This window comes from Perissodus microlepis, chromosome 15 (assembly GCF_051167445.1).
Source record: "Perissodus microlepis isolate ML-2025 ecotype Zambia chromosome 15, ASM5116744v1, whole genome shotgun sequence".
Lineage (NCBI taxonomy): Eukaryota > Metazoa > Chordata > Actinopteri > Cichliformes > Cichlidae > Perissodus > Perissodus microlepis.
Window position 1 is genome coordinate 19,937,871 of NC_140475.1, and position 26,480 is coordinate 19,964,350.

At 40.3% G+C, this 26,480-nt stretch overlaps 1 protein-coding gene across 17 annotated transcripts in view; it reads left to right on the top strand.

The window, feature by feature from the left end:
• Positions 1-26,480, top strand: part of afdna (afadin, adherens junction formation factor a) — a 113,730-nt gene that overhangs the window by 13,196 nt on the left and 74,054 nt on the right. For 12 of the 17 annotated variants that reach the window (XM_084954001.1, XM_084954002.1, XM_084954012.1 and 9 more), the window contains exons 2-5: positions 22,716-22,911; positions 23,039-23,151; positions 24,420-24,577; positions 24,779-24,933. In XM_084954001.1, coding sequence (XP_084810127.1) covers positions 22,716-22,911; positions 23,039-23,151; positions 24,420-24,577; positions 24,779-24,933 — 622 coding nt within the window. The remainder of the gene's footprint in view (positions 1-22,715; positions 22,912-23,038; positions 23,152-24,419; positions 24,578-24,778; positions 24,934-26,480) is intronic. The other 5 variants (XM_084954007.1, XM_084954015.1, XM_084954016.1 and 2 more) reach the window with 1 other exon arrangement.

Sequence of the window (26,480 nt, forward strand, 5' to 3'; positions counted from 1 at the left end):
GATCTAAAGTCGTGATTATTGTTTACCAGAAATGATCATGACTACAACTTTTAACAGTAAAGCAAAGTCTTAACCCTCAAACACTTTGAAAGGGTACAAAAAGAAGGAAAATCTGATTTAAAGTTTTAACTTTAAAAAAAAATTAAAAATAAAAACAGCTCATCCAAAATAACTGAGACTGAAGTCATCTGTCACAGGAAACCAAAGGCAAAAAACCCCAAGTCTGTCTGTCCGTCTGTCTTTGAACCAGTTTGAATTTAGTGGTGGAATTGTGTTTAAAGTGCAGCCCGCAGTCTGCCCCCTTAAATGGAATTTTGAAGAGGCATGAAGAAATGAGGGCTGGGCAAAAAGTTAAAACTTTTACAAGATTTAATCACTTTGATGCTCTGAAACCCTAGAAAGGACTTTTTTTTTCCAGCAGAAACAATCACGCACATCTTTCAGCTGTCTTTTTAGAACAGTAACTGCATGCCTGCATGTGATGCATTTAAAGCACGTCTGTAAACTGTACCTCATAAAAACAAGAAGCACGGCTAATTACAGGTAGTTTTCTTTTTTCAACATGTGCCATCAAGCCTCAGTGATTTGTATTTAGAGAAAAAACGTAAGATGTGTATGACAGCGAAATGAAAAAACTGTAGATACAAATTTATGTATCTTCTGTATCTTCTGTTGCTCCTGAAAACACTTTAACCCTAAAGCAACCAAGCGGTTTTAGGTTGAAAATTACTTGAAATGACAATTAAATTATACAGGAACTCTTTTGTTAAAAGCTATATTTGAGTTTATCAGTTTGTCTTTAGTTTATCTATGGCAGATATTCTGAAATGTTCAAATCTAATTAAATATATATATTTTTTTATCCTAATCGGCATCAAGTCAGCTGTGGAAGTAAATCTTGCTACAATAGTTATGGAAAAGAACTGCAGTGCAGTGTATTGTAGTGTGTTGTAGTGATAAGAAGTGGAAAATTACACTGAAGTCAAAGCCCACAGTGTTAAAAAAAACACACTAACACGGTCCTTAATGAAGCAGCACAACTTTTCAAAATCCTATTTCTGTAAAAACTATGAAAAGTTGTAGAAGTAAAAAGACAGCTTCATAGCAGTTAACATTTATGGACCCCATTTGATCACTTGAATCTTAAAGATGCTTCTGCAGACCCACTGTCTTCTCTTTACACGTTAATAATTGATTGTTAGTTTAAGTTCTTTAAGCCTTGGATTAAACTCAGTCTTGTGGAAACCCCGGCTCCACTTTGGAGGCAGTTAATTTTCTGTAATGGGCCGTCGGAATCTGATCAATATGTTAAACTGCTCCCTAAGCACCCCACAATAACACATCAGCATGGTCTCTCTCTCCCTCTCTCTCTCTGTGTGCTTGAGCGTCCAACTGGGTGATATGCCACGGGTTTCAGGGCTCCTAGTGGTCATGGAATTCCTGGAATGCAAATTGAGTTTCAAGTGGAGAATTCCATACAGAGAAGGTCAGGTAACTTGATGGATTCTCAGTGGAAAAGTGGGGGAATGTTAGAGATTCCTGTTAATAGCAAGCGAGCGTATTTCATGTGTAGTTTCCAACAGAACTGCAGTACAATCCAGACAGCTCATTCTTCAAGTAAAGGGGGAGAGTTGTGGAAGAGTTATGGAATATGCATTAGGACAGCAGCAGGACATTTGTTGGGAAACACCTGTGGTTCATAATCTCACTCTCTCTTTGCTCTCTCACATTCCTTCGCGGTGATTTGGCCCCTACTTCTTATCTATCTTTTCTCTCTTTCCTCTTGTTCTAAAACAAGCAGTGTATTGTGTGTGCTCAGCAGAGCAGCCCGCCCTCAAAGCTCTGTGTGTGTGTTTGTCCCAGTCAGCCTGTCAGACCATGTTAATCCCCTCAGAGGCCTGGCTCACCTCCTCCCATGCTTTTTTTTTCTTCTTCCCCCTCTCCTCCCATCTCCATTGGTTTGTGTTGCCCCCCCCCCAGCCTCCGGATATGCTGTCCCACCTGTCAGTCAGCCCCTCGTGCACATCCATGTGGGCCAGTCGCACAGGAGGTAACTCCCCATTGACCTCGCAGGATCAGACAGCAATCACCAATTCAGTCACTCACTGTTTAGAACCGCTTGCGACCAGCTTCCCATGGTGCTTTGCAGCAGATCAATGTCTAATTCGTAGCCCACAAGGAGGGAAAACAAGGAGGAGCAGTGTGTGTAATCACTGGGAGTAATCAGGAGTAAAACCCATTGTTTGCCACGTGTTGGCAGTTTACTTGTGGTCAGATGGTAGCAGTTATAGCGCAGAAAATAAAACCTGCTTACTTAAAGCAGAAATTAATCAGTCTTGTGCCGTTTCCCATTTTTCCTCACTGCTACATTAGAGTAGGAGTTTTGTGCTTCTGAAATCTAAAATATCAGCAGTCTGACTTTTTTACAGGATGTGGAAGAATTTAACACAAGATACCCCAGGACAGACTGCTACACAGACAGAAGATTTAGTAGATTTAAAGGGAGTGCAATCCCAATAATTTTGTTTATGTTCTTTCAGTAAGTCATAAAAATATTGGAAAGAAGCTGCAGTACACTTTGCTGTTTACATTTTACATTATATTTACTCATACAAGTTTCAGAAAAGAGTCTTTAGGGGTTATGAAGACTCCCTGAAATTATGGCCATGTTTAAAATGAACAGCCACAATTCCAGCATTATTATCAATGAAACAACATAAGGAAAAAGCATTGAAAGTCCACTTTAACTGCTCTTAGTTGTTTAAATGAAATTAATTGTAGTTTACTGTGGTAACAAAGGCGTTTTCCTGCCCCATCAATAAGGTGGATCTGGGCCAAAGTCAAAAGAAAATGATTAGCCCTGTAATAAAACCCAAGGTAAGACTTTTGGTTTCTATCTGCTCAAAGGCATTTTTACAGATGACATTTTTGTTTAACAGATTTGAAGAAATAAGATGAATAGATTTGTGTCAAATCATGTGAGTTATTGTCCCCCAAAAGCACAATCTGAGCCAGAAAACTCCACAAAATCTACGTATGTGACAGAAAATCCAAAGAATTCTTATGGGAAAAACAAGACCTTCTGGAAAATAACATGATTAAAAACACTCGTCTTAATGGGTCTGATGGTCAAAACAGCCGTGGGATAACGGCTGCATTAGGGTGTGATTCTTTTGGATTAGTTGAACTTAATTACTAGAACAGACACACAAACATGCGCACATCTGTGACGAACATGAGCACACAAGTGAAATTCCACAACTCGTAAAAGCGGGACCACAAAATATTTGGTGCTTTTTCTCATTGTGTTGAAATGTTTGCTGGTTTGGCGTCGCCGGTCTGTGAGAAGTGTCTACATAACAAACTCACGACAGCAGATCTGCTGGTGGCTCGACGGGACATCGCTGGTGATGATGGTTTTACTTCGGTCGGCATGAGCTCTTCCTGTGAAGCTTTAAGAAGCTGAGCGTCAGTGACTGGGGTGTGTTCGGTCAAAGTTTTATTAGGGGGAGAAATGCACTGTTAAAGCTGTCTTATTATCAAGTCAGACGGCAGTTTTTCCATTATTTTGCACAGCTATTCAGTGTCACCTCATTTAATGACTTGCAGATTTCCTATTCTTCTGGTTCAGTCTCATTACTCTCATCAGTTTCAGTTGCCATGGTTTTCATAATCCAGCTGTAATTAATGGCTGACAGTTACCCAGTGAGTATAGCGGACCACTTAAAATAATGGACATTTAGTTATGGCAAGCATCATCATTGTAATTGTTTTCTTAAATCTTGAGCAAATAAGAAAAAGTAAAAAGAAAAAGTAAAAGGACCTTAAGATCAAAGTATGATGGATGGACAATGAATTTGACATCACTGCTCTAGATGGATATGAATACACCACAATAGCTGTTTTGTCTCTAGTTATTTTACTTTTATACTAGTTGGAAACCAAAATTGTAATTGAAAGTTGAAGTTAAAGAGCCAAACTACCTTACCTGCTTGGTGGAAAAAACCCAAACAAACTCTAAAGAAGCAGTGAGTACTTACCTTTACACTCATCTGTCCAGAAGCACGACTCTGAGTAAGTCCTAATTTTACACTCTGCTGCATGTGTATCTAATTTTTGTTTGCCAACTATCACCGTATCAATTTTACAAGGTGTTAATGTGTCACTGTTGTGTTTACTACGTGGGTCCACTGCAGCGAGATAAAAACCCCCATTAATGTTTAACTCACGCTGACCTTAACAAGCAGGGTATGATTTTTTTAAGGAAGTTGAGTTACAAATTCCTGAGGTTAGGGAAGACATGACATTAGTAATTTGTACAGTACTTGTGTAAAGAATCAGGGTTTTTGTAGGACATCATCTCAAAATTAGTATCATGATGATTTCTATCAACTTTCTTTGTTAGCCTGAGCTTTCTGCTTTATGATCTGTTTGTGCTCAAATAAACCTGGGCTTTGATGTCCATCAACTGGACTGATTTAAAGCAATCCAACTTTGGTCAGAGAGGTTATAAGAAGAACAGGTGATAGAGATCTTGCAAATGAGGCAAGGCAAAAACAATGCTGGCAGAAAATATGTTAGCATATTTTAGGACACTCTGCTCTCAGTGCTGCTGTTTATCTGTAACATCAAAGCTGCACATAAAAGCTTAAAACTTGAACCCCTTCAGACCAACCCTGCATGGTGCAGGTGCTATCACTAGAAAGAGAGGGTAGCTGAAGATCTAACTGCTTATCCCCTGCAGACAGCTTTCATTTCAGCTTCTTAAATCAATTCTATTTCCGTTTGAAACAAACCACTGGTCTACGAAAGCAGCTAAAACATCTATCCAGATCGGTTTTTGGTGAAAGGATTTGAATAATGTTACTGGTTATGAACTCTTGTGTTGTAGTATTTAGAATTAAAGCTCACCTGGCAACAGATTGTGACCAAGCATAGAGCATATTTATAAATGTCTTGCATCATCAATTGAACTTATGCAAGGTGCCATGTGACTGTGGCTACAACTTCTTCTGGCACTATTACTAATGCACGGCTCAACAGTTTGCGTGTATCCCCTCAGGAGAGAGTTTGAGAGTGCTGTCAGGGGAAAAACATGCTGCTCTAAGTCAGTTTTAAACTGAAACTCTGAACACATAACCTGCTCAACACTCTGTTATGTGTTCCTGGTACCTCCTACCCGATAGTAGTAACTGTGGTGCATAACAGAGGATTGCTCACCCTTTTCTTACCACTTGAGACTTAAAAAGCTGTATTAAACAGTTTTATTTTCCTGCAGTCTTACTCAGCATATTTATTTCCTTTTTAATTTGTTCTTAATAACTACAGAGAAAAATATGAGGCAATGAGAAGCAGACACAAACTGCTGTAGCTTCTGCAATAAGTAAAACCATAGTAATGCATTCCTGAGAAGACTTGTTTTGTCATTTGATGTTCTTAAATGTGTATATCCAGCTACCTTGGAACCACTAAAAACAGTGACTCTAGGTTCAGCATAGCTTTAATTGTGCTTTGCAATATGTGCTGCAGCCTTAAGTTAACATACTGACTTTGCTGCAGAGACCCTGTGTATGTCCTACGTCCATTCCTCTCATCTGTGGGTTGTTATTGGACCCCCCAGTGGAGCTGCACCCTGTCCTCGCCCTGTTTTAGTTCAGCCCCACCTTCTTCCTGGAAGAACCTGGTGGAGAATTTAAACAGAAATACAATATTACTGTGTGGGTGTCCTCAGTATGTTAGGGACTTCCCTACACCCTGCTCCACCCGGTCATATTTGTTGATCTTAGCTGTCCACCCTGCTTCATAAGATTGGCTTCGACAGTTATAAACAGAGAGCAGGACAGTGGTAATGTGTGACTTGGCCTCACACAGGTGAAGTAAGCCCAGATTGTGTTTGTGTGTACCTGGAAGTTCAGGGTTAGGGTGGATTCTTGGAGAAGAATGTATTTATCTCTAACTTCCTTTCTCCCAGATGTTTTTATGTGTGGCCTGAGAGCGTGTTTGTATGTGTGTGTAGACGGGGAGAGGCCTCTGTTCCTGGTCAGTTGTTTGTCTAAGGAGGCAGTGCCTGCTGCGACTGCACAGAGGCAGAGATTGCCACATAACACTGTCGGTACCAGCCACTTTATACAAGCAGAGGAAAATATGTGGAGCTTTTCTGCTTGGAGTGTCCTCCGGCCGTTAATCCTGCACATGTGGAAACGAAGCTCAGGCGAGCGGTGTTTCTTCTTTGGACTGTATTTTTGGTGAAGGCCAGATGATGTCATGTGCTAATTTGGATACTTGTGGCATCAGTTGCACTAGTTTCAGGATATCTGCAACTTTCATCAAGACTTTTTTTTTTTTTTTTTTTTTTTAAATGCCAGCTGGAATAAAATGTAAGGCTTCTGCACAGTAATTTTTGATAATAGTTGGGTTTGAAGTGCCAACAAATTAAAATCAGACACACACACCCTGGATTTGATTTGAAAAGCTTCAGGGTGCATTACAAATTTTACAACTTTTAACTAGATTTCATATGTTGTGCTACAACAACCCTAAAACATTGTCTGAAAAACCTATTATTTAAAAATCTCCTATATATTGCTTTAAATTATCACATAGAATGATAAGTATTTGCTGATAACTAAAATGGCTTTTAAAATATTTTCAGACATTTTGAGCTTGAGATCTTCAGGTTTTAGGAGTTATGGTCTAACAAAACAAGATATTTGAAGTTTTCTCTGATGCTTGATCTTTTGGATTTGATTGACATCTTTCGAATTGTCAGCTGATATGCAACATAGATTATTCCCAGTTAGTTAGATTAGCATTAAATATTAAACTCTTGCAGGCTCCCTGGTACAAAGTCTGTGTTGTCTCTTATTTTTCCTGTCTAGAGAACCTTTTGAAAAGCCTTAATAGGTTTTGGCTGGTTAATGTACTCAAGCATAATAGATATTTAATATTCATAAATATCAGAAAATGCAGAGATCTTGTCAAATAAGGTTACACAGACTCTGCGCCTATGCTGTGCGCAGAATACACATGCTTACTTCCATAGTTGCTTCAGAATGGCCCACTATGAGAGAGAAATTCACTGTAGTCATATTGAGCCCTAACAGACAGCTGACAGTTACAGCTGCCTGTATCAGTAGACTTGCCAGTCAAAGCTGTTGCACCTCAACTTTGAGACCTAAAAAAATCCACTAGGGAGAATTATTAAAACAAAAATGAAAAAGCCATAAAATAGGTTTTATAATGTAAGAAATTGTTTACAGAGGGGGAAAAAAGAAAACTGGGTGTAAACAAGTTAATTACATAAATATAATTGGGGCCTTTTTAATGTGACTCTATGGGACTGATGAACTTCCTAGCTTCAAGTGGCCATTAGAGGAACTGCAGTTTTTTGAGACATCCAAGTTGGCTTCATTTCTCAGTGCTGGGCGTTGCTGCTGGATGGGGGGCAGCTCACAAGTGGATGATGAGGAGGAAGAAAAGAAGTGACCTTTTTACTTGCTTTTTACAGACTTGCTCTTTGAAAGGCTTTCCAGAACTAAAATTTAAGCTGCTGTTAGCAGGGAGCTTCCTTTGAATTTACTGAATTACTTCTACTTGGACTGAAAAGCAGCCGTATTTCTGATGACCTTATAAACGTAATAATACTCAGTAGCATATTTTGTCACCCTCTTTTGTTTGTCCACATGACACCTGAGAAGTAGGCACAGCCTACCTACCAGGTCTGCGGGAATACGACACCCCGCCTAGGAGGTTACCCAGGAGGCGTTCAGTAGCTTGTTGGTGTTGGATTCCTTCGGCAGCCGGCTACTGTTCAGGGAAGTTTGTTTCAGAGGCAGCTCTCACTGGTTTCGTATGGAACCGGTATGCTATTGACACTACTCAGAGAAAGGTTACTGAAAAGCAACCTGACCAGAATATCTACAAAAATATTGTAAACGTAATGTACTGGGCTGTTACAGAAATACATTTTCGTCACCTCTGCAGCAGATTTGTATTCTAACCTGTTCTCCTGCTGTGCCAAAAATAGCCTTAAGGATGAGTTTGGATGAGTAAAATCTTCCAGTTCGTTCTACGAATAGCTGATCATCAGAAAATGAATCAACAGTTCAAAAGTGTGTGCACATTTATGGCTTTGAGATAGTTAAGCAACTGTTACCTTGAATTTCTTCAATTCTGTGATTACCACTAACATTTTATCAAGTCACATTTACTCAGTTGTAAACTAAGAGCATATTAATCGATAAATAAAAATAGCTTTTACTTTTCTTGACCGCTTACTCTTTACCTTGGAATACATCTCTAGCTCAAGTCCATTTGCTGCCTTCTCCCAGAAGTTTAAGCTGTCTTCAGTCTCCACCTGATGGATGACTTTCTCCTTAAAGTTTTCTCTTTTTTACTTTGAAGTCTGACAACCTGCTGTTTTGAGCTGAAGTTCTGAAAACATCTTCAACCTGACATGACAACCGAGCAGCCCGCTGAAAGCTCTGCTAGACCTTAAGTTGTTTTGTCGATAACAAAGTCTGTATTTCATTTAGGCTTTCCAGCCTGGCTGCAAGTTTGCTTCCTCGCCAAATATGTCTTCATGCTGACTTTCTAAATGAATGTCTGGAATTTGAACACGGTATGCTGTCAAATTTTCTATCAAGCCATTATAAATCCTAAAAACAAGCCACAGGGAAAGCAATAGCACAAATCCTTGTATGTAGTATGTCCCATTTTTTTTTTTTTTGCTAAATTGCAGATTCACATGAAAACTATTAATACTTAATTTTTGTTTAATTTTTTTTCACAATGGAGATGATTGGCTTGGGAGATTCCACCAGTATTAAGCAATTAGGACGACCTCTGTGGTTATTAAAAATCTTAAACCAGATATTACTGGTCCCAGTGTAACAGGGCTATGAGGGCTAAATTACACTGCATTTAATTGTAATTGAGGGCCTGGATATACAGTAGATCATTTACAAAAGTTACATTCCAATAAGGGAATGTAACTTTTGTAAATTAACTCAAGGAGTATGAACTTTTTTAGTAAATTGAGTGTTATCTTCCCAGTCAGCACCAAAAACACTCAGTTGTACTAATTAGTTACGCTTAATTAATGCACAATTCCACTTAACTGTTGCTCCTAAGGCAAGTATTGAGGCCCCCTGTGGAAGCCACCAATACTTCCTCAGGAGGTCATACTGGCATAGATGAACTCACTTTTATAAATTGAGCAACACTGAATGCAAACTTTTTGTTTGAAAAAGTGAGGACACAAAACAATCAAATTAAAGAAATGTGTTGAATGGGGTTGCAGTCAGTTGAGATCGAGTGAAATGGCAGTGCTGACCTTTTACCCATGCACAGTCTAAGGTGCTAAGCAGCCACCTCCCACTAGTCGGGACTGCAGCTGTAGTCGTAAACAAGCAAGGTAGAAAGAAATATGAAAGCCTTGCCTACCAGTACTCCTATACACTATTATGGTGTAGAAAATGATTGGTTGTCTCAGAGTAAATTGGCAACCACTCACTCAGCTGGATCAGTGTGTAACCACATTCTGCACAGGCCTGCAAGGAGGAAAAAGGGCTGCTGTGTTAGCACTACTGACATTACAGATGTAGTGTGTGTATTTTGAGTGTGTTTGTGTGAGAGCGTGTGATAGGTTATAGATGTTGCAAAACACATTCAGCATCATCTGAAGAATATGGTTATCAGTTTTCACTGACTCCTAAATGAGTGGGTAAAGTTTAACCTTTTCTATTAGACTGGAAAAACTGTCAAAATTTCTCACAATTTCCCCCCCTCCTATTTAATTGACTGTAATAATTGGTCACCAGGAACACATCTAGTTTGCACCTAAAGGACCCAGGCCGACATGAAGTTCCAGCACATACCTCCACTCCATGGTTTCTGACCTCTCTTGTCATGATCATACACCATTAAAGCTCTCAACCCCCTCAGGTTACTTGGATCAGACTGGTTATTTCCTGGGTCTCTACCAATACCGTTAAAACCAATTCTAATTTTCTTGCTTTCTGTAAAGTCTATCTGTAAAGTTGAGGCTGCGCACTGTGGCAGCTCATGCTTTGTGTGTGTGAAATGTGCAATAAAGTTTTTCTTGTTTGGCCTAATTTCCCCTAATCTTTACATGATTTTAGATACGGTGGAAAATGGACAAAAATCTAAAAGATGTGGGCACTTTGGGTGTAATTTTGGCTGGATGAATACATCCTGGATTGGCTGAAATATAGTTTGTGGGATTCTCAGGCAGTCTCTGTTGGTTTATCAGGTTGTTTACCGTTCAGCTCGATCTGCACGGTCAGACTGTTTTGGTCTGTTGGTCACTCTGATAGTTTGTCGCCACTTCCTCCCTCCTGCTCTGCACCAAAGTCACTCCAAGGCTGTGAGAGCGAGATGTGGGCGGACCTGCATAATTCAGCGCCTCATCCCGAGTGTGTTTGTCAGCGTGTCGTGTGCTCTGTGTGTTTGAACGCTGGATTCTTAAGAGTGCTTCTCTATTCTCTGCACGCTGGGACCTTCAGAAATTCCTGTTAAGGTCACACATTCACGTTTGTGTGTGCACATGTATGTGTGTTTGCGTGTAACTTCATAGCCCTGATCACAAGGTACAGTGTTTAACCAGCCCCCCTGTAAACTGCTGCAGACTCTTATTGATCTTTCTTATACATACACAGCGAGCACACAAACACAGCGAAGAGCATGTGTGACCTTTCTGGCTGTTTCTGGAGTCCCTGTTCTACCTCCTCTCCTCTTTCTCTCTCCTCCTTTGTAGTTACTGTGAATGAGAGCAAAAATATCAGTAAATGGAGCAGAAGTGAATGCTTCCTCTCATTATCCAGTTAGTTTCTGAGTCTTGCTTTAAATGTTTCCACCAGAGTTTAGAGTGATAGGACAGAAACCCATGTTGTTGTTTTTATAGCACACATGTAGGCCAGCTTTTATGACGAAAATGGCTCAGTTTTTCCATCTTCTCCCCCCCCTTTTTTTTTTTTTTAGTCTATTGTGAAAAGTCTTTTATAGCAAATTAAGCTTTGTTCATGCTTTTTGCGCTGTGCCTCAGCAGTTTTTCCAACTGCACACCAACATAATTGCACTGCACTCGTCACGCTGTTGCTTTTAATTTGTTTTAACACAAGTCATTTTTGTATTTACTAATTTCTGGTGTGTTAAGATGATTTTAATCTTGCATTAAATCACACTAAGATCATGTTTGAATACATATGTCACATCAGTTGGAGGATGATCTTAAAGTTGTGCATCTTAAGGTTATGCCTGTTTTTACGGCTTCTGTCTGATGAATGGTACAACTGATGCCCGCTCTTTCTTTCTCCTGCTGGTGAGATTAGATGTTGCTGCACAAAAACTAAAGCCGACAGGAATCATCAGAAAGTCTTGTGTTGGAACTTAAAAAGAAAAAAAAAAGTCCAGTTCAAGCTATGGCAGGTAATCCTAGCAGGCCACACGTCTGCTATATGGAATAGTGCCCATTCCTAAAATATAGACAAGTCAGTTTCCATAGTTCACGTTGGTTCACAAATGGTGTGTCGAGGCAAGTCCAGGTACGCTGTGAGATTTTGGTGACAACCATATATTGTTGTTGCAGTTTAAGTGCCAAGTGTGTCAGCTGTTGGAAGACATTGGATAATAACACAATGCCAAGCAAAACAAACAGCCTCTGAGAGAAACTTTAAATGAGTGCTGCATCTGAACGGGTAGCAGGCAGACTGTCACAGGACTGTTTGAGGGTGTCTGACCAGGTGATGAATGCCAGACGTATGCTAGTGGATTGGCGTCACTTTAGCAGTATAATACAGGTAGGTAGGCAGATAGACAGTCCAACCTATCAGTCTGCTAAGGCGTGTGGAATTTAACGTGCATAGAAGGCAAGGTTCTGCTCCTAAGTTAGCCAAGCTCAGTGATCTAATGATATAACCTGTTTGTTTGACATGTTGTGCAAGTTGTCACAGAGTTCAGCAACATTTCCAATATTGTTTGATTACCAGTTTAAAAAGACTTAACTTCGGTAAGAGAAATGTTTTTTTTTTAACCCCATATTATTTTTTTCTTTCTTTTGAATGAATAGTAAACCAGTCACCATGAACAGCCCTTAATTTAGATGTTAAAATGTGTGAAACATTTTAGATGTTAAAATGTGTGAAACATAGCTGTTTGCTACAGTAGTTGCCATGTGAGCCTCATCATGTGAGGACTGCTTGAGTTTAAAGGAACCAAACATTTTTGCAGGGAATTTCCTTCATTCCAATGATAATTTCAGTGATTAAATAAGCAAAGCAAAGAGCTGTTGGTAGAGAGCTAGATCCTGATTAGCAAACGTTTTTAGCCATAAAGCCCACCTCACAAGGACATCAGTAACAATGACACTTTGAAGGGCCCAGCTATGTAGACCTTGCTCTAGATAGGTTTGTTGACCAAACTCTTTCTGTCATTTGAGGTAAATGAGTTTAAAAATTTTTTTTTTTTAGGGAAGAGTGAAAGCCCTGTACATAGCAAATCAAGCACACCTTTTACATTTACAGCAAAGTCAAATGAGAACTTTGCAGTAAAAATTGCAAAAGCAAAGGAAAAAACATTTTTATGATTATCTTGTCAGGTTGTTTTGTTTTTTTTTTTTTGGGGGGGGGTTGGGCTGCTGATGGAGGCGCTGAGCAGGTCTGATTTGTGGCCAGACATCACTGCACGAGTCCAGAAAATTTATGCCATACCTTCCCACAATTCTTTACTCAGTCAGAATGACTGGGTGGGCAGGATGGATGGGGGATGGAGGCTGGGCAGCCCGATACCGAAGCAGAAACTCACCTGAAACAAAGAGGCCTTTCTTCGCAGCCACAGAGGAAATGTGTGCTTTTAGTCATTCATTCAGGACAACAAACCTCAGCTGCACGGCTTTGTTTTTCCTGGTGGTTCAGTTTGTTTTTGCTCTGCAGGAAATTCTACAACAGTACAGTCATTCCAGTTTAATGCTTTCAGCTTTGATTTATTAGTATTTTGAAAATGGAACTTTTTTTAAGCGTCCATCACCTGATTGGTCAGAAAGTTTAATCCCAACAGGGGTCCTTATGGGTCTTGTGTGTTTCTCTCTAAAGTTAGAGGTCAGCAGTAAATCAACAACAGTTCTGCATTACATAATCAAATGGTGGTGCTCTACGTGCCGAATTCCTGCCTTGAAATAAGCCATTTCACTGCTGCTTTTCGATTGGAGGAAGGCATTTGTGTAGACATTGGTAGAGTGTTTCTTGAGACTTGTGATATCTACATAACTGAGTCAGCATGTGGTTTATGTCTCTTTATACTTTATTCCAAATTTCTTAAATGCTACCTCCCAACACACTTCTAAACTACCCAGTTATATTTGATGTTTGACAAAAATGAATGTTTTTGTTTTGTAGAGAAGTTATTCCAGAATCACTGTACAGTGAATGTTTCCAATAGATTTCCAACCTGCCTAACACAGGCTCTTGTCAGAGTAGCTGTCTAGCTTGCATTGGATTTCCAAAGCAGAAGAATAAATGTTGATTGCTGCAGCTTGTGACTGGGGAGCTGGAGTCCATCTGACTGGGAGGAGAGACTCACTGGAGAACCAGCTGATTGTTTTCAAGGATGTGAAGTAATGGGACACAGGAATGGCTAGCTTGTTATAGATGACTTGAAATAAAAGTAGTTGTAGTAGCAAAGAAGAATAAAAAGCTAACTAAAATAAAAACATTTTGGAAATGTCTTTGGTTCTAATCCTTGCACATTAAGCTTAGGGAGACTTAAACGTTTACGTGGCTACTGATTAGCTGTTTATATTGTAATAACTGCCCCTGACAAATATTTCCCTACATTTTAATAGAGAAAACTAATACTAGCACTGATGCTAAGAAATCTAAATATATACAATAAATACAAATTGCAAAATATACCCAGGCAGCCCACCTAAGTGAGATGCAAGTGTGTGGAAACACTCATATTTACAGTGTAGTTATTCTGAGTTACTGTTTCTCCCCACACGTTTGGAATAACAAGTGGTGCGTTTCTGGCACTTTTGCTTAATCTTTTGCTCTGCCCTTCAGCTCAGCAGTCAAATGAGGATTTATCTCTTCATGTGACCCACGGCTTTGCTTTTTGGACATCTTGTTCTCCTCCTTTGATGGACCTACAAAACGGCCCATATATACAGCATGTTGCGTTTATCCCTGAAAACAAGTTGTTAAAATGTTCTTAAATTTAAGTGCACCATCAAAACAGGTCCTAAAGATTTATTACTGAGCTTTATTCTTACACTTATCGAGAGCTTGCTTGAGGGTGTGTCCTTAACTTGTATTCAAGTTGGGGAAGAAAAGTAGGAGAGGATGGGATTTCTGATATTACATCTGCAACCGCAAGTATCAGTGAGATATTTGATATCAAGGATAATGCCGTGTAAGCCTCACATCCCAAGGAATGGGAAAGTAATTCTCCTGCTTCAGGGTTTCTCATCTTCACCTCTCTCCCTCTCCTCATGTCTTTTATTCTTCTTTGGTATGCCGTGAAGTCTTTGAAATGCCCCCGCTCGGATGACTTTCCCCTCCCCACGTCTGCCTTAAAAACCTCTGTCCAGCTGACCTTAGACACGGGCTTAGGGAGGAATCCCCCCATGTTTCTGCAGGTGGGGCTGCAACAATATTGACTCAAGAATTCAGTTCATTTTATTAGGCTCATGTTCGTATGTGTGTATGACGCACAGCAGCTGGAATCTGTTCTCATTTTTAAACAGCCATCACCCAGAAAGCTCTTCTCCTCCCTGCTTCAAATTCATCGTTTCAGTGCCAAAAACTAAAAAAAAAAATCCAAATTTAAGTTTCAGTGTCTCCATGGAAACTAGGGGTTTCACCTTTTTCTGGTTTGCCAGTATTGGTATTTAATTATAAACACGACTGCAGTATGAGAGAGGGTGAAATCACAGTGCTAAGCACTTTTGTTTTTGTTTATTTGTATTTTAGGGTGGGGATCAGAGCTGTGGTTTTGAAGTCCAGCAACATAGCAGCTTAGCTGTAAGCCGTCCAAACCAGGGACACATGCTGCCTAAAATGAGGTTTTTTGTTTTTTTAGGCTGCAAACCTAGTGATAAGTGTGCAGTTTTATCCCAAAAAGTTCCTCAATGCCAAATTCAGAAAGACAATAGAGGGTGAGATCTTATCCTTAGACTCCTTAGAATTTATCTGAGACCTTAAATTGACCATGACCAAGTAATGGGAAACATTTTATTGGCTGTAATTGTTTTCATATTGCAGTTCAATCCCATCCCTGTGAGCATGAGCCTCCCCAAATTGAGATCAGACATAGAGCCAGCTGAAATGACTGCTTACTGGTGCAGCAGATGTATAATAAAGCCAAACTCAGGAAATGGTGCCCTGCTTTTACTGTCTGCAAGATGCTTATATGACAGGTGTGTTCAAGTGCACACCTGCATGTTTTCCATTCAGATAAAAAGGGTAACAAATATAAAATGCTGGTGTCCTTGGGTTACATTTGGTGTCAAAAGTGTTTTCTGAGGTGTCAAAGATACACGCTCTATAACAGAGATTGGATGTCAGCTGGGGTTCTTTGTTGCACTTCTCTCTGGATTGGTTTCCACGCCACAGACGTGCAACAGGAGCATTTTAATTAAAACTGCTACACACAGAAAATTATCCAGACATCAAAATCATACATGACAACATGTATTATTAAAGTCCTTTTAGAAACAAGTTTCATTCCTGGCAGTCATGTTCATAACAACTCCAGGTAGTTATTTTGAGTCTACAAAGGGTTTCCAGCAGTGTATTAGGCTCAGCAGGACACCAGTTTCGTAGTTGACTTACTGCGGTGTTGACTTGCCATACTTAACCTGCTGTTCCCATTAACAGTTTTATACCTTTAAGGAAAAGCTTGGAAAAAGGTGGTGCTTGGAAATAAACTTTTCAAAAGTTTCTTAATGGCCTCCCCTGGCATCTAAGTTGATGCTGAGCAACTCGTGTACAGGTTTGAGCTGTGCATGTTGGCCTTAAACTTGGGTTTTGGCTTAATAATTTTTTGGTTTCTCCTCTAGATTTCAGCTGTGGATATTTTTTTGGAGTGCTTTATCTTTTTTGTTATGTCAGCACTGTGGCATCACATCTTTTCTAAATGATATTTTGGAATAATGTTAGTTTCAAGACAACCCAAGCATTTAAACCAATGAGCCATGGATGCTTTGTATTTTTAGCAACAGCATTTATATAGAGTTCTTCCTGTAAGTTGCTGGGAATAACGAGTTTGAGATCTCATTTAGATCTCGGTGTTTGCCTGCAGCCAATGGATTCATCAGAGAATTGAAAGATGGGAACCAGGAGTATGGAATCGTTTACCTGCATGGTTGTGAATGGTGTCCATCTTATCCCGAGTACTGTGTGGTATCTCTGTTATCTTTAGACAGCAGCTCTGCTCAGTCTCAGCACAGCAGAGACACATCAGAGCCCAGGAGTGGTTTACGTGGAGGTCTGGTTAGTTTCCTTAGCACTTGATAACCTCCTACCCACCACCCCCCCCACAAGTTTATCACACACACACACACACACACACACACACACACACACACACACACACACACACACACACACACTGTAGCTGCATTTATTTAGGGCAGATTTAAGAAGGCTCCGGAGGCCGTGCTGCTTTTACTTGGGAGAATAGTGAGAAAGAGATGTGAAAAGATGATAAGAAAGTGAGACATGATGATGTCAGTAGGAATGGGTACCCAAACCTGGTGTTAAATGGGTCCTGGTACATAAGTTATCTCTCGCATTTGATCTGACCACCTCTGTTACTGTTTAAGACTTGAATCTATGATGCATGCTTCCCTATTTACTTCTCGGTAGAGTTTTTCCCTGTGTTTGTCAGGGCGGGGCAACTTTGCCTCACCCCGGTCTTTGTGAGGAAGGTGGAGAGAATTGAGTGCTAAAAAGTGTGGTTGCACTTTACTAGAGTCGACGCTGACACTGCTTTTACAAGCAAAAAACCTGATGAAAACACGAGCAGTCTGTTGAAACGTTTGATGAAAGTCCATTACCATTAGGTGGAGAAAGGCAAAGTTTTCGACTGGCTAACTCATAGTCGCTCTGTGTTGTGTTATACTAGCAGCCTGAAACCGTGCACACAAATTATATAAATTATTGGTTTTCATATGTGTAATGTGAACGTGGGTTAATAATTAAGAGTAACTATATTAGCAAGCTGATAGTTAGGGATGCATGTGTTCAGTCAGGACTGGGCGATAAATAAATGTAATTACAAAAAAGATTTTTTTTAAGTTTCTTATCATGCTGTAAAAATTATAAATGGTTTATGATGTTATGGACAACATCACCTGCCACTCCGGAGCCAAGAGTTTCCACTGCATTCCACATCAATACAGATGATTTTTAGACAAATTATCTTTTTGCTGTTTTTTTCTTTCTTTCTTTCTTTTTTTTTTTTTTTTTTTTTAGCAACCTTCATGTTAATGATCTAAGGAGAGTTTCTGAGACACTGACTTGTTTCTGACACTGACTTGTTTTCTTTTCTTGGATTGTGTACCAGTGACCCTTGTATACAGAAAGTGGAAGTACTGTTTCATAACTTCTGCTGAGGGTGCACACTGAGTTAATGATGAGTATTAGAGAGGCTGTAACGTCCTGTACAACATGCTTCCAGTTTACTGTTTGACCTCAGGCAGCACTGGACAAACGTGTGCTCATCAAAAATCTTTTGCAAGCAGGAAGATTTACAGGATTGTTTTGAACATGCTTTTTTTTTTTTTTTTAATTTGATTTTTATTTCCTACTGTTGTGCCATTAAAATAATGAAATGTTTTAATAAAGTTTTAAATTCCTTCTTGTCACCTTATTTCCCAACAGACCAATATGGTAGGTCTGGACCGTCTTCCTAATAGTCCAGATCGTCCTGTTGTCCCTCTTTGAATACCGTCACTGCAGGGGGTTAACTTGTACTTATCCAAGCAGAATTAGGAATGAAGCATTTAAAAAAAGAGCAAAGCCAAAGAGAAGATTTATGGATTTACTGAGCGGGCATGCTGAGGGTTGGTGTGTCCAAAGAGGGTGCAAGAGAGAGGGTGAGTGGAGTTAAATCAGGGAGCAGCCAAAAGAAGTAGTGACCAGACATCAGCTTCTTGCTTTAGGTCTGTAGTTCTAATGTGACTGTTTCTGAATATTACTTTAGGGTTATGAACATATTTTTGGTTTTATTCAAAGTGCTTACATACTGATATTCAAAGGTACAAAATTACTTGGCTAATACCCTGTGAAAAGGTTGTTTCTTTTAAAAGGGTGAAGTATTTGCTGTATTATTTATTTATTTTTAGTCTTGTACGGTAATGACACTACATTTGGCTTAAAGTTTAATCCACTGCTCCCACACATGAGACAAGCACCAGGTGGGAGCTCTTAAAAAAAGAAAAAAAGCCGCAGTGTGAAGTAAACTCACTTACACATGCAAACAAAGACGTGACCTTCGAACTCTTCCCTTAGAGACCGTTGACCCTGAGCTGTTAGTCAGTTGGATTTGAAAATCCAGGTTATCTCTCACGCAGTATGGTTTCCCTCCACTGTCGCTGTTGCACGCTCTCACACAGTTTTACAATAAGACCTGAGCATGTGAGAGATTGTTTAGTAGAGAAATACTACAGCTTGCTGTGACTAAATTACTTTCAGTTTTCACTTCTAATAACGACATTGTGATTTTATCCAATACTAACACAAGGGGAGGAGGAAGATTTACTGCCACAGATACTTAAATAACAAAGTGATGACAAAAACAGCCTATTTTATAGAGATGAGCCTCCTTACATATTCTAAATATGTGTCAGTGTTTTTTCACAGTAGCAAGATGGTAATAAAGGAGGGAAAAAGTAGATATAGTCCTGGTGCGGTGTTGATGCCTATCAATGACCCTGTCCAGCTCTCATATAACGACAGTTATTCTTGAGTCTTTGTTGGACACAAACTTTCTCATGCCACCCTGGAGGAGCCAGACTACCCGTGCAACCTGAATGCTATCAGTAATGACAAGGACACTACCAAAAATCAAAACTAGAAACAACTAAAGTCTGACATAGCTCATCTGCTATTTGTGTGAGAATTGAAGGGGCTTAATAAATTGAAAACGTAACAGCTATCTATGGTATTGGCCTGCATTACACTCACTCTGTGTACGCGAGCATTCCCTGATGCTTGACACAGTGAAGAAAGGGAACTACACAGATGCACAAACTTCTGTAGTGCCACATATGGTCTAACATGCAGTAATTACATGGCATTAGTTAATTTGTGTACATAGAGCATATGTCGACCCAGCATATATAAACATGCTGACAGAACTAGTGGAACATCAAAGACTCCTCTAAACCTCAGCTGATTCCTCTCTGCCATCACTCGACTGGAAATGTGGGACTGCGTGCGTTTGACAGGCGGAGCGCAGCAGCTCTTATCCGGGCTGTTGTTTGTTGGTATACTGCTGCATTAGCATTTCCACTCAAACCATGTGCTGTCTGTGAAATATGGAAGAAAACAGAAAAAGCTGTTGGGGATTATTGGAGTGAAAGCTGCAGAGGCATAAATGGAGCCATTTGTTCCTGTTCTGCTCTTTTATTTGATATGTTTGAATTTTTTTTGCCTAAATTTAATTTTTTTATTCTAATATTTCCTGTAATCTGGTTTGATCCAAGACAATTGTCAACTATGGAGGACAATAAAGTAACAGTAGTCCTGTGTCTAAGTATTGTCTCCTTTGCCTGCCCTTCTTTCCTTTTCTGTCCAAAAATAATATCAAAGATAATTTTTCCTCCATAAAATCACTAGATCATTATTTGAAACACTCCTCAGCCTCAAAGTCAGGGTCGCCAGGTTGTAGTAGCTGAAAAGATAAAAATAATTGCACATTTTATTATTTTAGCGAAGTAAGTGCTTGAAATAGGTCACAAAATTAAGTTTAGAGTTGATCTTAAAGAAGACTTGCTTACACACCGGATTAACACTGCACTCATGTCAGGTCTATGAAACTGGGAACTGATATTCACACAGCCACTGCGTGCCTTTTTGTGGCACGAGACAATAGGATGGCATTGAAAAAAAAATGGAAGAACATGCTGAACTGTTTTCACTTTAGTCCAGTTTTAGCTTTCCTGCAGAACAAGTGTGTTGGCATGGAGGTATATCAGTGTTGCCTATATACAGATTATCACCCAGCACTCACACTGGAGACAGAGCTTTTAGCCTTACTAGTTGTTTTACTGTGTACACTGTTGGTTTTTAAAAATATGAATTAAATATGAATTTATTATAATTCATGGTTTAGTCATTGTGCAACCAAACATTGTATTTCGGAGGGACACATGAACTGTGTACTCTCTGTACAGTAGTGTGTTCTGATACTGTGTCCGTGGTGCAAATTGAGCTGATGTTAGACGCTGCTGCTTTAGTCTCTTGTGATTGGTTAGAGTTAATTAAATCCCCTCCCCCTTGGAAACTTGTGGAAATGAGTGGACGCAATGTCAGTACTGGTCCACAACTTTAAGATTATGACTTTCAGGAGTTTAGGGCTGGATTATTTAGGGGTGTAGATGGCTGAGATGAGACTTTGCAGGAATGCACCATCATCTGGAGGTGCATTGAACTTGAACTACACGTGGCTGCCCTTAACAGTTCCCAGTGGCCCCAGAAGGTGTCTGCTGTTGTACTGACCAGTGTGTTAATTATCCACTGCTCGCTCTAAGCTGGGCCTTGTTTGAACCTCAGTGTCTCCACGGTAACTGTAACCAACAGTTACGCAAGCTTGACAACGGCAGCCCTCGATGACCCACATTCCAGCAGTAAATCACAACGCGTGCACATTCCCGACTCCACCCTTGCCTATCGAAACTGTTCTCAGTGTTTCCACACGACGGGGAAGGGGAGGCGGCGAGTTAGAAAGAGGCGGGGAACGTTTTCACTTCTGTCGGCCTCTTTTCTATTTTCCTGTTTTTTCTATATGGAACAAAGTCCACAAACTGTGCAGAATTAGTGTAGTTGAATCTTTTGTTGTAAGTCTTTCTGCACACACTCCTCAGCCTCAGATTAAATGGTTGAATTTGTTTGTTTGCATCCCCTATTAGAAGCTGGCATGTGAGTTGTTTTGTTGGCACGCTGACAGAAAAGATATCTGCGGTCTAGGAGATCCACCGTGAAGACACAACATCTTTCCTGCCATAATAAAATGTAACAATTTCTTATGAAGTAAACCTTAAAGACACTCTCTCGGTGCTTACTCTGTCCACTGAGAATATATATAACTGTCACCTCCTGACCAATGGGTTCTCTGAAAATGACATCACTATTCATGAAACGTTACTTGGACCATGGTGCTCGAGTAGTATCTGCATTTTGTTCCACAGGTTCATCCACTTGTCCTGGCATTCACCTTAAAGTGGCAACATTTAATGCTGCACTTAAGAAGGCGTGCATCCCCCCATGATGCCAGAAACCAATCAGCGTCTGTGAGAAACTATATATGGCTTTATGTGTTCATAGCTGCCTTCATCTTACTTGAATATCTTTCCACAAGTTTGTCTCTCGCTTTCAATTTGTTTTTGTCCCCTAGAGTGAGATACAATCACCTACTTTTTCAGAGTAATAGCAGCTACTAGCTATGCAATGTTGGCAAGCTCCTGAATACCTTAGATCTTTCTCTGGTGGCGGTTATGATGAAATATGAGGCAGATTTACTGCTGAGCCATAACATATGCATGTGTGTGCACAGGCTGCGAGCTACAGTTGCTGCGTCAGCACAGTGTTGCGTACATACATCAGGTTTTACACATTCTTGTTCTGTAGTACACTCTGTAGCAGATGAAGGAAATGTCTACATGTAGGCAGTGGATTTGTACACATGTAGAGAAAATAGTCCTGGGTAGCTGTGTAACACAGGCTGTGTGTGTTCTGGAGAGGTTTCCTTAGACCTGCACAGTGTGCTGAGATAAAGTAGATAAGTAAGTTGGAACACATTAAATCAGTGTGCAGATCAGGAAGGTTCCTGGAAATAACATTTGATACCAATTATATACAAATGACTTTAAGTACAGATTTAAGATTTAATTCAAAGTAAACTGGAACTAATCGGTGTTGAACTGCTTGAAAGGGACCTATTACGCTCACTTATGACCTCAAATATACTTCACACGTATACTTGAAAGTTTATCCGAAATGACATGCCTCATGGTTGTGATGTCTTCAGTATTTAATGTGATATTTGGACGGCAAACATTCATCTTGTCTATTTAAGAACCGGTGTCACTGAAGTAAGTTGTTATGCTCAAAACTTGATGCATGTGGGCTGACAGTCCATATCGGTGAATAACTGATCAGCCTTCTTTTCCTGTCGTCGCACAACCTGCTGACACACTCGGCTCTCTGGATCTCAGCCAGCCTTGCTTTTTTGCTCTCCCGCCACAGTCGAGGCTGCTGAACAGCCACCTTAAGAGCGCCATCCTGCATTAATAATACGTCTGAGCTACTGTTTATGCCCTATTTTTTTTCAGTCTTCAATGTTAATATCCAAGCATTTGTTTATGCTCTGCATGTAAACGCAATTGTGTTGAATGTAAATGTTTGGTGTATTTTTGTAATTTGCGGCTTGTATAAACAGAATTAGTGACTCTATTCCTGTGTTTTTTCTAAAAGGACCTGGAGTTCCATGGCGTGATGAGGTTCTACTTCCAGGACCGGGTCGCCGGTAACTTTGCTACCAAGTGCATCAGAGTCTCCAGCACAGCGACAACGCAGGACGTCATTGAAACGTTAGCAGAGAAGTTCAGACCAGACATGAGGATGCTGTCCTCACCAAAATACTCCTTGTACGAGGTCCATGTCAGTGGCGGTGAGTCCCACAGATTTCTGATGCAAGGAAAAGCGTGACAGACTTTACAGAATCAAATTAATTGTAAAAATGGAGAGTAGGAAATGGATGGCTCTCAGGTAAACTGGTCTTTCTGTGTCTGTGTTAGAAGAGCGTCAGCTGGACCTGGACGAGAAGCCTCTTGTTGTGCAGCTGAACTGGAACAAAGACGACAGAGAAGGACGCTTTGTCCTGAAGAATGAGAACGACATCCTGCCCAAGGTCAGCTGCTCTGACTGTTCTGTCCAAGTGTTCACTGATAATCATTAGGCTTACTACCGAGATGAATTATTCTTCCATTCATCCGTAGCCTGTCAAGGAAAAACGAATCATTTTAAATCACTTTGTTCAGCTCTTCAAGATCACAAAGATACAAATGCGCATTGGAAAGGCACCAGCTGCCACTAGAATATAATCAGACTGTATATAAAAGATGGATGCTGCTTGGTTAATGAAGGGCTTTCAAGGAAGCCATCCAGGTATTTTGAGACCAGATGTGACGAGTGAGTGTCTGATTTGGCTTTAAAAACTGAAACGTGTGCTCACTGGCTAAGGACTTGTACTCAGCTTCATTTTCCAATAGGGAAGCTACTTCTATATGTGATACTGCCTTTAAATGGAACATAGTGTTTCCTACACATAGACTTTACTTCAGTGAGCTGCTCGGGTATATTTAGCAACCCTCCTTAATCTTTTTCAAGTTTTTAATTTTTTGAATTTTCTTGGTATTTTTCATTTGCTCTCATGTTTTGTACCAGCTGGCTTCCTGCCAGGTTCCACTTATGGTCCTTAATATTTTTCAGCTGTTCCTTCAGGTTGTCTCTTCAAACTGTGATATTTTCTATAGTTTTTATATCTTTATCCCACTAACCCTAACCAATTTTAATGATAATAAATGATGTATTTTTAATTTGTAATGTAATAAAAAATTAGAAAACGATGAAGCGTAAAAATCTGTGAAGTGTACAACTCAATTTTCGGCGACTCAATGTGCATAAAAATTCGCTCTGCCAACAACCTCAACCAGCCTCCCAAACGTTTTTGTGCTTTAAAAGTGGAATGTATTATTGTTTACACGTACACTAATCAGTACTATTTGTGATAAGAGGTGGTGAGTATTTCACTGTAGGGAGTTACAGGACCGCTCTGATCAGAACCTGGAGCAGGTGGAGGTGTAGTTTACGTCTTCCTGCTCACTGATGATGCAGAGCAAGACAGCAACTACCAGTCTTAATTTAACAGCCTGTGGGGAGCACTGCAGCGTGCCTATTTGACCTTGTAAGAGGTGTTTTGCTCAGGTTTTAGTGGGTTTTAAAAGTCCCTTTGGGCCCTCAGTCAAATTTGGACATTTTGGCGTACTCGAATGTCACAAAGATGCCGAAGATTTTCTTCTTTTCCTTGCTCACTTTGCTCATGTGCCACTTATTCACCCACAAATGAGTGCATCTATAGCAGTTTTATCACTCAGCCTCACTCTCTTGTTTTTCTAGAAGAGTCAGAGTAACGGGCCTGAGAAGGAGAAGGACGGCGTGATACAGAACTTCAAGAGGACTCTGTCCAAGAAGGAGAAGAAAAAGGAAAAGAAGAGGGAGAAGGAATTCGCCCGAATCCCTGATGGAGACGATCAGACACTGAGTCGCGAGGACGGGTAACGCACTCATTCATCTTACATCCTGACAGTCCTCAGAGATTCTTTTTCTTTTTCTTAATGCGAGAAAAAGCACAGAACACTCCAGAAAATGACAGAATAGTGATTTAAACTTTTGACCTTTCTGTTCCTTCATCTGACTCCTTTTTTTTTTTTTTTTCCCTGCGTTTCTTTTTCTGTCCCATTTATTCTTTGGTTTAGAGAAAATCTGGCAGCAGAGGTTTATAAAGACATGCCGGAGACCAGCTTTACCAGGACGATCTCCAACCCAGAGGTGGTGATGAAGAGAAGACGCCAGCAGAAACTGGAGAAACGCATGCAGGAGTTCATGAGCAGCGATGGGAGGCCAGACTCAGGTACTTCTTAGAATTTGCAAATATCTTGTTTACGAGTTTATTCAGACCCTTTTCTCCTAATCCCAACATGAGCTCGGATTACCAACTGTGCCTAGTCTCGTAGGTGTATTAGTTCAGGGGTGGGTAGAGGAAAAAACAATAGATATATAACAAACACATTCCTTCCCAATTAGATAGCCTGCACCTCGTTTATGTTAAAATTAAAAAGCATATAGTGCCATTAGATCCAAAATGTAGACTAATTGAACACTGTTAAAGTGTTTTGTTTCACTTTTTTAATGATGAGACAAGAGACGGAGCTCAGAGGACAGTATGTTTAATGATCCCATGTGCATTTAAGTTTTTGCTCACTGGAAATAAACTGAAGTCAGAACACATTGGCTCACGTGGGCAGTTTGCAGGTGGTATTACTTTAAAAGAATGAGACCGTCAACATCAAAGGCTAATCTGATATATTGTTACAGTCATGTGGAAAAGAGAGCACAGGACTCTAGAGTCCACATTCACAGCTTCCATAGGACTTAAGAGGGCAAGTAGCAGCCAAGTGCTGCTAATCAAATCGACAAATTCACTGATGATCAACAAGTATGAGCACCTCTGGTTTGGACTGTTCAGGTGTGTGTTGCCACCAAATTCAATCCAGTGTCAGAGTAACTGCAAAACCACCAGAATCTTAAATGTTAAAATTCATGATGGTATTTGTTGGAGTAAACAGTAAATTGACCTAAATATGAAAATCAGCTGTGAATACTGACTTTTTATGTCACAAACCGAAATGGCACAGCCAGAGAGGGACCCGGATTGGCTCCAAAACAAGTCTGAATGTCCTTGTATGGCTTAAAGGAAACCTGACATGAACTCTGGAGATAATCTGCAGCGTGACCTGAACGTCGCAGTTCACTGCCGCTCCTTATCTGGTGTGGAAGGGCATGAGAAAGCAAGTTAAATTCTGTGAATGCAGGTGTGCACATCTATTGGAGTGGTGTTTATATAACATGCGGATTAGCGCCCCACTTTTTGTTATTAGTAAATTGTTTTCACTGCTCATCGCTAATCACTCACGCCCACATCAGCTGCTTCCCAGAAGTGCCATATGCCGTTGGAGCGTCTCACGCTGACATGTTTACGCACACAGACATACGTCGCGGACGTAGCGAATGAATGAAACAAACATGCTGACTGGTTCAGCGTGTGACTCAGGCATTACCTAATCACTCTGCCAGACAGACAGATGGACGAGTGAACCGGCTCTAAAAACGGCTCAAACCGCTGTCCGCATACACATGCAGCCGGTGAGGCAGGACGGCCGGTGGTTAGACGGTGACGTTCTCCCGGCAGAAAGCACTATTTAAAAAAACAAACAAAACACCCTTATTTTATGTAATGAAAATCCTGTTTGCTCTGCTGAAGCCTTCTTTTGTGGCATTTACAAAGGTGATCATTTTCAGTTGACACGTCCCCATTACATGGCTACATGTTCCACCAGATGAAAGTTGTTATAAGCATTACATTATTGCTTTTCCCCAAACTCATCTAAAAGTGTACGC